Source organism: Lynx canadensis, chromosome D3, assembly GCF_007474595.2.
Source record: "Lynx canadensis isolate LIC74 chromosome D3, mLynCan4.pri.v2, whole genome shotgun sequence".
Lineage (NCBI taxonomy): Eukaryota > Metazoa > Chordata > Mammalia > Carnivora > Felidae > Lynx > Lynx canadensis.
This window is the reverse complement of record NC_044314.2, coordinates 7,978,470-7,994,847: the sequence shown is the minus strand read 5'-3', so window position 1 is coordinate 7,994,847 and position 16,378 is coordinate 7,978,470. Positions and strand designations below refer to the sequence as shown.

Sequence of the window (16,378 nt, the reverse complement as noted above, 5' to 3'; positions counted from 1 at the left end):
ACACGTGTCAAAGACCAGGCATACAGGGGGTGCCCGACTCTTGATTTTGGCTCAGGTCATGATCCCAGGGTCATGGGATCGAGCGCCGTGTCAGGCTCTGTACTGAGCATGAAGCCTTGCTTGCGATTCTCTCTCCCCTTCTCTCTGCCCTTCTCCCTCACTCATGTGCTCTCTCGCATGCTCTCACTCTCTAAGATAAAAATAAAATTAAAAGACTGGGCAGAGGAGGAGAGAGGCCTCTGCGTTGAGATGGACAAACAGAAGACAGTGTTCTCACAAACCTCAAACGTGCGCCTGGGCCTGTATCTTACACTTTTTCTTCAGCCATTCAATTGTCAAATCTAATTATGTTTATCAATCCAGCATTGTCTTGTTTTCAGGGATTGGCTTTTCTTCCACCCTACCTTTCCCCCCACCCCTCTCTTTTTGATTTTTGATACAGAGCTTTTCCCCAGAAGCCCAAGTTGCATCGGATGGTGATATGTGCTCCCAAGCATGGTCTTCCCTGGCTTAACAAATGGAAAGAAAATCAACAAAAACAATGTCAGCATGGGTTCTGGTAAGTATTCCACTTTCAGATTCCCATTAATTTCACCCTTGAGAAGTTCAGTGACCATAACTTGCTTTTGCGAGTCTTAAAAATGTTCTTTATCATCTGCTTCTCTATGTTCTGTTTTATTTTATTTTATTTTATTTTATTTTATTAAGGAGGGAGATTTCTAAGCCTTTAAAATGTTTCTGTTTCATCAGTTGACTATTTCTTACAGGTACTATTGAATATTTTTTTTTCTTTCCTAAATGAAAAACTGCTGAAATGGAACAGTTTATAGAAACATTTTTTATTCCCTATGTGTGTGTGTGTGTGTACATGTATCCAAGAAAACTTCGATAATTTATTTCTGAGCTTGTAAGAATGGACCTTAAGAGAGACTTCATGTCTTAATTCTTTAAGGAGTAGATTTGAAACCTTTTTTTTTTTTTTTAATTTCTCCATCCCATTAAAAAAAACAAAACAAAACCACCAGCTTCAAAGTGATAGACATGCATTTGATGGGCAAAGCTCTCTGGGAGAATTCACAGTCCACTCTAGGACAAAACATGCTGGCAAGCACTGGTGACCCTTGTCACAGGAGAGCAAGAAAGCCTCTCCTCCCGTGGCCTGCTCAGCCCTGTCTGGAACCTTCTTTGACAAGCAAAAGTAACCTTCAGACCAAGCCTTCCCTCTACCACTCTGCACCTGTCACTAGTAAACAAGATAGTGCTGCTTTCATACATTTTCTTCCTGCCTCCTGAATTTGGGATCGATAAAACCAAAGCTGAAATCCAAGTGTGCAAATATCTTAGGATAAGCTATAAAATATAATTGCATCATATATGTAGGTTCCTAAGCCTTTCGAAGCATTAAGTCAACATGTGGAAATAAACCAAGCCACAAATTGTAAATCAGAATAAACTGTGCTAATTATTGATCAGAGTTGATCATGTTGGCTCAATTTGAAAGGTTTGGCTGTTACTGTTATTGTTGCTGGTATTGCTGTTTGAGTCTTTTTCAGAAAATGAAAACTACCTTGCAAAGTAGTCAAAGTAGAGCCAAAGATATCTATTTTGTAGATAATATTTAAAACAGTTTTCCTGAAATGTTATTCCTCCTACCTCCATGTTCAAATATTCTAACTTAACGCCTTCAAGGTTAACTTCAGATGCTCCCTTTTCAGGGACTCTATCCTGAATTTCCTGGCAAAAAGTAAATTCTATCTTCTGAACTACATTGGCACTCACTCTTTAATTTGCCAAACATAGCTTTTATCTCCCCTAGTACTCTGCATGCTACTTAGAGCTAAGTTCCATGTCTTTCTAGCTTCTAAACCACAGACATTAACACGAGTATGGTAGGTTCTCAATAAAGACTTGATGCGTGAGCTAAAGAATAAATAAACTCAGTCCCACAAGTCAGCACACACATTCACACAAGCCAAGTCTGGGACACTGCCCCTTTCCAGCTGTAAATAAAATTAAATCCTGACATCACCCCAACGTTAGAAAACAGACAAGTAGCCAGAGGAAAGATATATTGATGATGATTCTGGGTCGGCCTAAGGCCAATTAGAATAGAGGCTGGCACGGTCTTTAGAATCCCTCACATTAGGAATTTCTTGGTACTGCCATGGGTTCTGGGGTCCCCAGTATTAAAAGAGCCCCTTTTCCCCTCTAGCGCCGCTAGCCGAAACATTATGTGAGAATGCAAGACAAGTGTGGCTGTTCTGTCCACTTCGAGGTCCTGAGTGGACACCTGGCCTTGAAGGGAGCAGAGACAGAGCCTTTGAAGACAGCGTGGGTGCCACACAGGGAGTCTCCATAGCCCAGGAAAAAATGTAACCCTTAAAAGGAGAGAGTAAGGCACATCACTGTGCCCAAGTTGAGATAGGGGCTGGAGCGTGGGAAGTCAGAGGGAAAACCAGGGGATACAGCCAACACTAAGCACTAGAAAATGAACCCCGCCTATAAATGCGAACGAAGGCAGTTAAACCTGTGCTGTGCTTGCACAATAATGCACCTACCTGGCATCTCCCTTCTCCTGCCCCTCCTTTCCTTCCTCTCCCCATGGCCGCTCTATTCTTAGCATGAATGCTTCCCCTCACTTCAACGTAGTCAGCCCTGAAAGCCATGGCAACCATTAGCACTTGCTTCAGTCACCGTCTTCTTCACATGTGCCAGCAAAGCATCCAAATGACTCCAAAATTGGTATTTTCAATCCGAAGCTTCCTTCTGGTTTGCCATTCCATGATTTCAACTGTTAGCTGGTCACAGCCTACTTGACAACTCTGTGCATCTGAAACTAGACCTTTCCCCCCTCTTCCAAGCAAAGTCGGTCTCCTAATTCCCCATCTTTTTAAAGAAATGATTATTTTTCAGTCCCTCAATCATAAAAATTTGGAAACATTGTTTTCCCTCTTCCTGACCTCCATACCAAATCAGAATGAGGATCTCCTCCATAACTTAATTATCTTTGAACTGTTCAAAAATTGCAATCGCATCCTTTTCTACTGTTTATATTAGAAATTCAATAGATATAAAGAAATTTCCAAAAAAATTTTTGAGAGAAGTGCAAAATAAAACACCTGTGTAAGAAAAACCTCTTAACTCTGAATTTTGAAGACCTGTGTGGCCCTTACCGGTTCTGCCCCTTGCTGTCCATGTTTTTGAGTTCTGCTTTTCCTTACAGCACTACCATGCATGTTTATATCTGTAAGTAACATTTTGTTCATTTTTGCATGTTTCTAAACGTTACAGGAAAGAAATCGTATCTTATGTAACTTGCTGTTACTTGCTTGTTTTTTCAACAAGATATTCCCAAGATTCATCTCCGTTGGTGAGTTTAGTATAGTGATCATGCACTTTTTTTGCTATTACAATCACTGCCACTACAAACATTGAAGGCATCTCTCCTGTATGTGGACAATCCCTAGGACATCTAACAGAGTGAAATTATCAGATCATAGGACATGGGATTCTTTAGCTAATGCTGTATCATTTTCTGAAGTAGATGTGATAGTAAATTTCATGCGTTAATTTGTAGGGTGTTTTGGGATGAGATCAACGTTTAAATTGGTGAACTCTGAGTAAACAGATTCCCTTTTATAATGTGGGTGGGCATCATCCAATCAGTTGAAGGCCTGAATAGAACATAAAGACTCACTTCCCCAGGTAAGAGGGAAATCTCCAGCAGACTGCCTTCTGACTTCATCCATACCATTCTCTCTCCTGGTGCCCCAGCCTGCTGGCCCACCCTGTGGACTCCGTCTTGCCAGTCTCCATAATCACAGGAGCCAATTCCATGTCAAAAAATCTCTATCTACATACGCATCCTGTTGGTTCTGTTTCTCAGGAGAACCTGAATATTACCAACACTCATAATACAATAGATATACTAAGCTACACTCCTACGGGCAATGGGTAAGTGTTCCAATCAGTAGAATACTACTTGTTCACCTGACCTTACACTCCTCCCCTCCTAGAAGCTACAACTAACTTAATCTTGCAGGTGGTGAAAAAAAAAAGAACTGGTTTATTATGTGTCTCCCTGTGAAAAATGTTCAGTAGCTTCCCATGGTCTACATTACAGAATGAAGTTCAGACTCCATTAGGCACAGCAAGACCTGGGCTGATCAAACTTCCTGGGCTCTGCCTGACATTCTGCTGCTCCGGGGGCTTCAAGTCTCTTTTTCAACTTAGAACCTATGGGACAAAACCTTCCTTGGGACCCCAGCGCATCACACGCTGAGCCCCTTTGCTGGTGCGGGCATCCCTGTTTCTTCCTCTAGCAGTGAGGGGTGGCCAGCCCAGGGCGGGAGCCACCTCCCGCTGGGGCTCTGTACTTGGTCAAACAGGTGCCTGCCTTCTTCCTACCTGGGTGTTCAACTCCCCTGGCGCCATCTCTGTGCTGTCAGTATTCCTAAGATACCCCCCTCTCCATTTTTCCTCCTTCCCTCACCCGTCTCTCTCTCTTACAAAAAATCCTTCCAAGTCGTCAGGGCCCGGCACTTGATTCTTGAGCCTCCTCATCACCCTGCTGGACTCAAGCTCCTTTTCATCTCATTCCTGGCACCTCACAGACATCAGCTGCTTCCACCTGATGCTCAGCAACCTCAAGGTGGTGAGTGACCCGGAGCCACACTTTCTCCGGCTGCATGACGGGAACACACGACCTCTGCCATTGTGTCTCATGAGCATTAAAGCAGAGGGCATTTGCTTTCTACCCAGGAGGCAACCAATGCAAGTTAGGTGGTGGAGTACTACATTCTCTTGAATGGACCAGCAAGGCCAGAGACACACGGCGTGCAGCAATTTTCTGCTTGATCCCACCTCCACCACCAACTCTGCTGTGAAAGGGATGCCTTCGAAAGGTTACCTCCCCAGCCACCTCAGCATCTTTTCCCTTGAAGCAGTAAAATAAATACAGCCATTCTTACCATTAAATTCTCTAAGTCGGTTACCAGTTGAGAAATGCTTGTTGTGAAGTTAACACACATTTTAACACAAATTGGCATTAACAGTACCATTTATCCAGATAAGATGTCCAATTTGCTCTTCAGCTCTGGGCTGAAAGCCCCAGGTGGGGGCTGGGGCAGCAAGGATGTACCATGGTTGATGTCTCCTCATTGGAGGGCCCAGAGGGCTCCATGACCCCCCAAACCATCATCTTCTGTCCTCTCACTACAACTTTATCCAGTGGGACACTACAAAGTCTGAGAAGTTGGGCAGATGTTAGACCTCACCACCTTTCAAGTCCTCGCCTGTAAAATCAAGGTTATGTCCACATCCAAGTGTGCAGTGGGGTTAAATGAGAAGATATTGGCCAAATTCCTCATAGACAGCAAGCGATCAGCAAAGAGAAGAAATTAGTGTATACACAAAGCATGTGGTTCGGGGCACCTGGGTGGCTCAGTTTCTTGGTTAAGCATCTGACTTCCACTCAGGTCATGATATCGAAGCTTGTGAGTTCGAGCCCCGCGTCGGGCTCTGTGCTGACAGCTCAGAGCCTGGAGCCTGCTTCCGGTTCTGTGTCTCCCTCTCTCTCTGCCCCTCCCCTTCTGCACTCTGTCTGTCTCTCTCAAAAATAGACAAACATTAAAAAAAAATTTTTTTTAAAGAAAGCATGTGGTTCAATTCCTTTATCCTTTTGGAGTTCTTACAACCTATTATACAAATTGGGATTTCTGGATTCCAAATCCAACCTTGTATTGTTAGGTAGATCATCAACTCTCTCTTTATATTACACATGCGTGCAATACTTGTAGGTCCTGATATGATGTTAATAAAACACACACGGAAGACTTTAAGTACATATAAGGTTAACTTTGAAATACGGCTACTATATTTTTTTAATTCACTATCATTTTTAGTTTAAAAAAAATGAAGGGGCGCCTGGGTGGCTCAGTCGGTTAAGGATCCGACTCTTGATTTCAGCTTAGGTCATGAATCTCATGATTCATGAGTTCAAGCCCCGTGTTGAGCTCCATGCTGACGGCCTGCTCGGGATTCTCTCTCTCTCTGCCCTTCCCCTGCTTGTGCTTCTCCCTCTCTCTCTCTCTCTCTCTCTCTCTCTCTCTATCCCTCATTCTCTCTCTCCCTCCCTGTCTCTCTCTCTCAAAATAAATAAACATTAAAAAAAAAAAAAAGGAAACCATCATGAAGAATTCAACCAGGTGGATAGGTGGGCACTCCTTTCTTTCACCAGTGATTGACTGAGAATCCTAGCATTATGTTTGAAAAAGCCCGAGAAGGCAAAGACCTGTCTTTTCCTAACCTCGCAAAAATAACAGGAGCGATATATCCGGATGATAAAAGTGGGAAAGTATTGCCAAAACTGTTCACACATGACAGACACTAAAAACCCTATCTTGGTCTGGCAATCACAACTTAGTTCTCCACATCTGAGCTCTGGCCTCTGGCCTCAACTTTCAGAAGAGGCCAGACTGGCTGTTGGTGTTTTTCTTTTCAAATTACTATTCTATACATTTAAGGCACGCGACACAGTGATTGGATGAACATAGATGAACAGCATGCAACGACTGCTATAATCAAACTAATTTTACGTATCTTCTCACACAGTTACAGTTTTCTGTGGTGAGAGCACCTGAAATCTACTGTCTTAGGAAATGTCCAGTATTCAGTCCAATATTATTAACTGCCATCTTCATGGGCACCTTAGATCTCTAGGTGGAGTTGTCCTACGTACCTGCAACTTTGTATCCTCTGACAACTGCTCCCTATTTCCCTACCTCCCCGTGCTTGGTGACCATTGTTCTACCTTTTTCTTTTTTAATGTTTATTTACTTTTGAGAGAGAGAGAGAGAGCAGGGGAGGGGCAGAGAGAGAGAGAGGGAGAGACAGAGGGTCCGAAGCAGGCTCTGTGCTGACAGCAGTGAGCCCGATGTGGGGCTCGAACTCACAAACCCTGAGATCACGACCTGAGCCAAAGTCAGACACTTAACCGATTGAGCCACCCGGGCGCCTCTAGTCTACCTGTTTTGCATTGATTATTCCTTGACAGAAATTGGAATACCTGATCTGGGACCCGAACTGCAAAAGCTTGCCACACGCAGGGTGGGGGGATCCCATCTCGTTCTGGCCTCGGTGGCTCCAGCCGGGTACCCAGTAGCTCCCTTTCCTTTAAGAGTAGAGCTACTCCAACTCTCTCATTGCACGGCTAATCAAAAGTGGTGGATGCACTAAAAACTGGCCGGCAGGACTTCACACCCGACTACTAAGCAAATGAGTTCAGTGGCAAGTCTTTCACTAAAGAGATTTTGCTAATAGACACTCTGTAAGCTTCACTCGTGCACACGAAACCATTTTTAAGCTTAGCTATAGCTACAGAGAAAAAAAAACTATCATATGAGAAATTTTCTTACCTTCCGACCATTTGCTATCCCTTACACAATATCATAAATTGTTCTTTTGTAATATGCATCCCTTAAAAAGAAAGCACTCTAGCAGATGTCACATAATGTGTTCTGCTGAATGTCCACTTGGGATATAATTTTAGAGACCCCAGACAAGAAACACACAGTTCCAAACTATTTCCTTCCCTAGACTATTGCTGGCATCTGAAAATTTCATAGTTATTTTGTATCAAAAACACAGGAAATAATCATAGTTACAATAATAATACCTACCATTCTCTGACTACCATAGGCCAAGTTCTTTAACCATATGAACCCTAAGGCATTCAACAAAGAGAATGGCATTATTAACTCAGTTTGCTATTCAGAAGCCTGAGATTCAGAGGGATCGAACAGCTAACATAAGGTCATAGAGAAAGCAAAGGCTATGAAACCCACGTTTTTCTCATATAGCACACCCAATCCATGTGGCTATTACTCGAAGGATCAACTCACCATGCACCAAGCCACAGACCCTGACAGACACAGCAGAAAATATCCAAGAGATCGTTCGATTCTTTCTAAAATGACACTTCACAATTTCTGACGGGTCCTCTCTTGTGGAATTTGCATGAAGCTCAAAATGACGCCAGCGTATGAACTCTGCTCAGATTCACTAACAAGTCTAGATTTGGTGTTACACAAAGGGTTTGAAGCCAGCTCAGAGTGCCTGGTGGAAGGAAGCGGCATCCCATTGCTGGAAAGAAGTGCAGAAGGGGAGGTGCCCTGCTGCCGAACCCAAACGTTGCCAACATCAGTTAAATCTAGGCTTGAGTCATGGCTGAGACAGTATAAAACCTGAGCTTTTCCCCGAATACACCCAAATCTGTGAGGTTTTATTCTACTCAGAAATGATAGCACATGAACAAAGATGAAATTAATTCACAGAATTTCTTTAGAGCAACGATATCATAAGATCTAGAAGTGAAATTGGAAAATACCATGAAAACATGATAAAGCATTTCATAGCTTCTACTTGGGCTTTAGGAATCAAATGCTGTAGATGGGTAAACGGGTAAATAAAATGTCCACTTACCTGATGCAACCACCCGGATCACCTTTTCCCAATGCCCATATGGGAAGGTATGAAGTAAACAGGAGTAGTAGCCAACATCAGCCTCAGAGACATTATGGAAGGTCAGGGTCATATCATTAGGAGCCATGGTAGAATTTAAGAAGTAAACCCTATCGGCATAGGGTGTCCTTATAATCACACCATAGGCAGGGCTGAATATGGCTATGGACTCTCTGTCCGTGGAATTGATCTTGAACCACTCCATCTGGGTTAAGGTGTCCAGTGATGAGTACACGCATTCTAGACTCATATTCTCAGCCAGTTTAACAGTCGTGTCCCAGAACATCTCTTCACATAGAGCTAAAACACACAACATCACATTTATTCAGTTAGGCTTGATGATTAAAACACCAAATAGATCCCTAAAGCTTATTCTAAGCTTTCTAAGACCTAGCAAGATAGCAAATGGCTAACAGTTTCTAAAGGCTAACAGTTTCTAACTTAGTCTAAAAAGGTTTCCACCACTGATAAGAGGTATTTGTAACTTGTAGGTTTCCTGAACCAAGTGAGAAATTATCTGAGCCGAATAAAGAGCATTATAAATTCTAAACATGTCATGCTATAAGACTAAAAAAGAAGTAAATTTTTTAAATGAAGACATTATCTTTACCTCTGTATATGTGAACAATAGCCAAGAAGAAAGCAAGATAATCCATCTCTGGAAACCGTTTGGGAGACTGGTCTATTAAAAAAAAAAGACAATTTTTATAATGTTACATGCAGAGGCCCAGCACGATACACTGCTTCCTTCCTCTCAGATATTATCACTTGTGTCTTCTTTTTCTGAAGTGTAACACAGGAAAAAGGTCTTAGCTTCAAAGTCAGGTTTGCTCTCGCACAAGGGATGAGCAGATTTGAATCACTTCTCTCTCGGGGAAATAGCTTATTTTCAAGCTTTTAATTTCTACAAAGATTCATTCACTGAACAAATCAGAGAGTGGCTGAAGGTTTTCTCTTTGCCAAACTCTGCTCTAGGCAATAAGGATACAACAGTAAATTAAAAAAAAAAAAAAAAAAAAGTCCTTGCCATCATGGAACTTACATTCTAGTGGGAGGAGACAGAAACTGAAATAAAAAAGTAGAATATGTAAGTTATAGGTGGCGAGTGCATGAGGGAAAACAAAGCAGGAAAGTGGGGATAAGGCAAGGCGGGTGGGAGTGTTACCCTTTTAGACAGGAAGGCCCAGGAAGTCTTTACTGAGAACTTGACATTGGAGCAGAGACTGAGGGCAGGGGGAGGGGCCTTGGGCTCCCAAGGCTAGAAGGCTCCACCCGTGTGGACTGCTGCTGGGTTTGGCCTTCCCTTCACTTCTACCTCTTCTTTGACCTCGGGCATTTGCTTTGGAGGTGACGAAGGGACCACGGAAGGCTCTAAAGATACAAAAGTATCGTGGCTCAGGAGAGACACAAATCTACCACTGTGGGTGTTTTTTTTAACTTTTTATTTTCAAATCGTTATAGAGTCACAGTAATTTGCAAAGATAGTACAGAGAGGATCCAGGTAGGCTTGACTTGGGGATCCAAGTTTTCCCCAAGGGTTACATCTTATAGAATTCTGTACAATATCAAAATGTGATTGAGTTTTTAAGTTCATCATTGTTCCCTTCCCTTTCATGTAAAATATCAGTTTGGTTTCCTAAGAACTTGTTAGGAACCTATCACCATGTCAGTATCAAAAAAAAAATGCATTATTGCCTCTATAATGAGAGGAATTATATGAATGCATTTGGCCCCTGATGAGGGTCAAAATAGAAGGTGGGTAAGAATTGGCAAGAAGGGGGAGCATGAATCACTAAAGACCATGTTGCCTAAGGTCAACTCTGAACCTCTGGATTCAGTCCCAAAGTCTATCAGTAGGTGTCCACTGCTCAGCATGAGTATCTCACGTGGGAACTTTTTCAAGAAGCAAGAAATCAGCAGCACAAAACTCTGCTGAATACATATAGTACTGTGTACTGCCACCTTATATTTACATAGCGTTCTATTTCCCAAAATCTTTCACATCTACGGTATTATTTGCACCCATAACAGCTGTGCGATGAAGTCAGATGAGGTATCTCTGTTTTGCAAGTAATTAAAAAAAAGAAAAACCAATCTGTCCAAAATATTAGTGAGCTGTGACAGGTACCCTGCTTAGACCCTGGAAATGCCAGTATGAGAAAGACTTGGTCTCTGCCCTCAAGTCACACAGTAATATATTGGCTCAGACAGATTGCAGAGGTAGTCTATTATAATAAAACCTTATAATTCTATAGAAGTCAAATTTGAACAAGTTTTATGACAGCCCAGAGAGGGAACAATTCATTCTAATAGATTCAGAAAGGTTTCATAGGAAAAAAAAAAAAAAAAAAAAAAAAAAAAAAAAAACACCAGTTCTGGGCTTTCCAACCTCACACTTTACAAGTAGAGAAGGAGGAGAAGGAGATAAAGGTGTGACAACATAGGACATTTTCAGGAAATGGTGTGACTGTGGTCTAGGGGGTGGTAAAGGGACAAAAACTATGTCAGGTCTAGATTGAACGTATCTTGGACACCCAGGGAGGAGTTCAAAACTGGCCATCAGAAGCCACGGCATCCAGCTTACATCTGTAACTCCAGCACCAAGCACAGTCCCTGGGACGCATGTCCAAGGCATAAATAATCACAACTGTGACAGCAACACAGAGTCACTAAATATCTCGTAGAGGGAAGTGATGTGGACAGTTTTGCATTTTTGAAAGATAGCCCGGATGCCTGTGGAGAATGGATTGAGATGGCAAGAGCATTGAGGATTTATATCTGAGTCAAGAAAATTAATTCCATCTATCAAATATTAATTACAGAACTTCCTCTTGATAGGCACTGACAGAAAATAAAGCTATAAAACCTAAGTTAGACCCAGTCCTGAGAATTCCCGAAGCCCTCAAGAAAGTGTCCTCCTAACTGCTCCCCTCTTGCACCCACCAAGTGCTGCCACAGACCTGTGTCCCTTCACACACACACACAGTACCTAGAATGATCTCGCGACAGACACTGCATGGTCTATACCGTTCAAAATACTTAGTATCTCTTACTATTAATAACATGAAAAGACAACCTAAAGAATGGGAAAAAATTTCTGCAAATCATACTTCTGATGAGGGTCTAGGATCCAGAATATATAAAAGACTCTTACAACTCAACAACAAAAAGACAAAGAACCCAATTTAAGAACAGGCAAAAACTTGAATACACATTTCTCCAAAGAGGATACAGAAGCGGACGACAAACACATGAAAAGATGCTCAGCGTCACAAGTCATTAGAAAAATGCAGATGAAAACCGCAGAGATACCACATTCCACCCACTAGGATGGTTATAATCAAAACTAAGGAAAATAATAGTGTCAACAAGGATGTAGAGCTGTGAGCTCCCTGTGCACAGCTGGTAGGCATGTAAAATGGCGCAGCTGCCGTGGAAAACAGTTTGGCTGTTCCTCAAAAAGTTAAAACACAATAATCGTACGACCCAGCAATTTCACGCCTGGGTTTATGCCCCCCAAAAAACGGAAAACAAGTACTCAAATACTTGTACACCAAACTTCATAGCAACTCTATTCACAAAAGCCGGAAAGTGGAAATGACCCAAATGTCCCTCAACAGAAGAATGGATAAGCTAATTGTGGTATATCCACACAATGGAATATTACCCAATCATGAAAAGGAATGAAATACTGATTCCTGTTGTGACATGAATGAACCTTGAGAACATCATGCTAAGTGAAAGAAGGCAGATACAAAGAGGCTCAAATTACAAGATTACATTTACATAAAATACCCAGAATAGGTAAATTTGTAAAGAGAGAAACCAGATTGATGATTGTCTGGGGCTCAAAGGAGAGGAAATGGGGAGTGATGGCATAAGGTATGGGGTTTTCTTCAGGGATGATAAAAATGTGTTAGAACTTGATAAAGACAGTATTTGCAGCACATGGTGAATGTACTAAATGCCACTCAATTGTGCCCTTAAATTTTATGTTGTACGGATTTCACTTCAATAAGAACAGCAAGAGTCCAGATTCACCTCAGGTCTTTCCAGTTACAGAAACCACCACATTTTGCTGTTGGCCTTGCATTCATTGATATCACGTGGCCCCTCAACCACCTGGGCCGCAAATGCGCACTGAGCCTCACGGGACATGCTGAGAATAGAGCCCTGTCTCACACCTGTGCCACAACTTTCCAACAGGTGGAAATAGATGATACAGAATGCAGTCCAGCTGTCAGATACGTGATTTATGATGTAAGGAATCACTAAGTGCTTATTAACCAAATGTCAAAACATTATTTGTATTAATGCTATATATACACGTATACACATACATACATGGTGTGTGTGTGGTCAGGATTGGGTAAGGTTAGTACAGGAGCAGGCAGAGAGGTAAGAGGGACAAAGGGATACAGCAGATGTGTGCAACAACCTACTGACCGGGGATCCTACGAGACATTAGATGTAACACAGCATCATCCGCTCTCACGGGCTCCTACAACCCTCAGTGAATTCCACCCCCACCTACCCCCTGCCCCCCAGCAGCAAAGAATCAGGGCTTTGGGAGCACTAGGAGAAAAGGGGGATGAACTGACAATAGCCTGCAGTAACCCCTTCGTTCCCAAGGCGTCCAAAGCCAACTTGGTCAAGAGGTGGAGAGAGCGGACGGGCGCTTGCACTCTGAGGTGACTAAAGTCGGGGGGCCCGGAGGCTACGGATCCGAATGAAAGGCGCAGAAAGACCTGTGGCCGAGTTCGGCCGTTACAAGCTGGCTAAGGACGAGCCCTATTCATCAGCATCTAACCAAAGACAAATAGAGACCGTGCTTGAGCTATTTTTGTGGTGTAGCGAGCCATTTCTTGCATGATTTATGAAGGAATTTTGGCTTGAGGTTTTCTTTCTAATAGAGCTGTTCTGTATAAAAGAGCTTCATCCTCAAGGAAGTCATTAATCAAAATATTACCAGATTCCTCCCCTGTCGCCCATGTCCCAGCTAACCACATAAGTATGAGTTCATCTCACAAGTCCGCCTTCCACTGCATGCTCCTGGGTGACCCGGGCGGGGTGACCACCTTCAGATAATGTGGTTTCCTTCTCTCAGGCTGTCGGCACGGGCAGATGCTTCTCTGTCTCCGCAGCCTCGTTGCTTCCGCCATCTGCAGTATGTTCTGCTTTCGCCGACGTCTGTGCCTTTTCTGATCATTGGGAGGATTCTAGTCTCTCCTCAACTCCCCACGCAGGTAACCCACCCCATCTCCTGCAGGAACACCTGACGTGGGTGGCGGGGAAGTCACTCCCCTCTGCTGTTGTTCCACACTTGCTTGGACACCTACTGACAATGCTGGAGAGCAAGGGGTCTGCCCAACACAAAGCCTGTGCTAGACTTTGAGAAGAAGGGACTGAGGCTCAGAAGGGTTTTGAGCATGTGGGGTCCTTTGTTCCCTCCCTTTTGTTCCCGGATGTGAGGTTTGTGCGTCTCTGGCTGAGATGTTGGGATGTTCTTGTTGTCGGGAGGCCCAGAGTGCCGCCAAGATTTCGACAGGAGTGTTATAGTCTAGGGCTCCGCTCCCTGCCTCAAAGTGTCTCCGTAAGAGAATCTTTCCAACAAGGGACACGTGGCTTCCCTCAGCCCACCATGCCCTTAGGACTTCGGCAAGTCACAGAGCCCCTCCAGGAATTAGTCACTGTCGAGGGACCGTCTGTTAAGGACTCACTTCCATTCAAAGCAGAGACCTCAGGTTGCCTTCAGTAGAGACCTTCCAGGGCAGGGTTCTGCCGACTATGGCTCAGGGGCTGAGTCCAGCCTACTGTCTGACCTTTATCAATAGTCTGGTTGGACTTGGCCTCGCTCACTTGCTTACACATCGTCCATGACCGTTTTTGCGCTCTGATGAGTAGCTGCAAAGAGACCGCGTGGCCTACGAAGCTGAAAATAGTAACTATGTGACCCTTGACGGAACAAGTTCACCAACCCCTACCGAGCGTAATAAATACTTAGAGAGCAGCATTGATTGCTTAAGTTCATCCTTGCTTAGTCTTGCTTGAAGGAAGGAAGGTTAAGCCCAATGGTGCAGACATTGGTAAAAGTAGCTCAATTTTCTGATTCTCAAGAACCATGCTATCAGAACCTACTACAAATACAATTCTTCTAGAAACACACTGAGAGAAAGGACCTCAATGACTCCCTCGTCCTGCACTGTGCCCATCATTGAATTTACAGGTTCATGAAGCATCAGCCATCCAGCCAATTACAGCTTTTTCTGTAGCTCCTTTCCTGCCGAAGCTACTTACATCATGTCACCCACGGCCTCCGTTCCGCTGCACAAGATTAACCTTGAAAGTGTGAACTCGGCCACAGCGACTCTTGTTTCTAGGAGGTTACTTACCTTGAGATGTGAGTTCTGCTCGCTCTAACTCTCCTTTCCCGACGTGTCTCTGGTTAAGGGCTTCCTGTTTGTCGTGCCCTCCTTGCCTCGCCCCTGCTCTCCACTGGCAGTCTGCTGCTCTCCTCGCGTGGTGGGCACTGGAGAAACAGCTGGGGCTCTGTCCCTGGGCCCAGAGCTCTTGGCCTCTTCTCTCCGCCAAAGCTCCTTCAGGTGTGGCTGAAGCAAAGCGTTAATTATGTCACCAAGCAGTGCTTTTTGAAGGATTAAAACTAGCCAAGAAGTGCACCTGCTTCCGGAAGCATCTTTACCATTGTAGCTCCTCAGGTTGACTCCACACTCGGGTGGAGTTCTGTCCTTCTCCTCCCCACCCCCCTAGAATTCTACCGTGGGGAACGATGTGTTTCTCATCCTCTGTTCTAACCTGAAACTACACACGAAAACTTTCAGTTAATTACTTTGCCTTTTCTTCCCCATTTGTTTTCCTGCCAATCAAAGCACTTCATATTCAGAAGCCTCTGAAGTGCAGGAGGCTTCTTATCGCTGCCCCTATCTAGGTGTGTTTCCATCCTACCTTCTAGATACTCTTTTTGGTTTTGTGTTTGAATCTCCCACTCTGACACAGAAACCGCACAAGTTGGCATTTGCTAACAACTCTTCCTGCAAGTTTTACAGCTTCTCTGTCTTCAAAATGCAGTTGGTTCTAAGTTGTTCCAGAGGGAAACGGGGTGAGTTTTATTTGCTCTTCTGATTTGCTAAGTGATGGAGATTTCCTGTTGGTTAAACCACCACGAGGGACTGTGGTTGGACTGGAGTTCGTGTAATTCCCAGAAATACTGGGCAGGGAGGCTGGCGTCTGCAGAGGAAAAGGCACTCCTGGGGGCCAGCCAGCCCCGCACGTCTCCCTGTGCATCATACATGCAGGGCTGGCCTCTTCTGTGGACCACACACATGTCTGAAAGCATGGAAGAAGAAAATACAGCTGCCTGTCATTGCACAAATGATTTTTGAGCGTGTACTGTAGGACAGACGAATCTCTCTAAAACACCCGACTCGTGTCACTCTCTTGGATACCTCACCATCCTCAAAAGAATATCCAAACTTCTTACTGACTTACCAGGCTGGATAAGATTGATCTCTATCATCTTTCCAACCTCATGTCTTACACTTCACTCACCCCCATCCTCCACTCCAGACCCACCTAGTATCATACATTTTGGGGAACACCTTCTGACAGGGCAGGGGCTTTGCACATGGGGTACCTTTGCTTTGACTTCTCTTACCCCCTCCCACAGGGAGGCCTCAGATCAGACATCCCTTACAGGGTTGCCCATGCCGGGGTAAGTCTTCTTTCTGTGAGTTCACAGATAATCCTTACTGAAGCACTCATCACATCCTTTGTAACTGTCCATTTATTTGCTGCATTTCTTCTGAGAGCCTAATAAGGCCCTTCAAGTTGAGGATGAGGT

At 43.8% G+C, this 16,378-nt stretch overlaps 1 protein-coding gene across 5 annotated transcripts in view; it reads right to left on the bottom strand.

Moving 5' to 3' along the window:
- Positions 1 to 16,378, bottom strand: part of CD226 (CD226 molecule) — an 86,951-nt gene that overhangs the window by 63,913 nt on the left and 6,660 nt on the right. For 2 of the 5 annotated variants that reach the window (XM_030336598.1, XM_030336601.1), the window contains exons 2-4: positions 14,913 to 15,128; positions 9,131 to 9,202; positions 8,482 to 8,820 (exon numbers count right to left, since the gene is read on the bottom strand). In XM_030336598.1, the coding sequence (XP_030192458.1) occupies positions 8,482 to 8,820; positions 9,131 to 9,176 (385 nt within the window). In that variant the 5' untranslated portion in view covers positions 9,177 to 9,202; positions 14,913 to 15,128. Of the gene's footprint in view, positions 1 to 7,901; positions 8,052 to 8,481; positions 8,821 to 9,130; positions 9,203 to 14,912; positions 15,129 to 16,378 lie in introns of those variants that run through there. The other 3 variants (XM_030336600.1, XM_030336599.1, XM_030336602.1) reach the window with 3 other exon arrangements.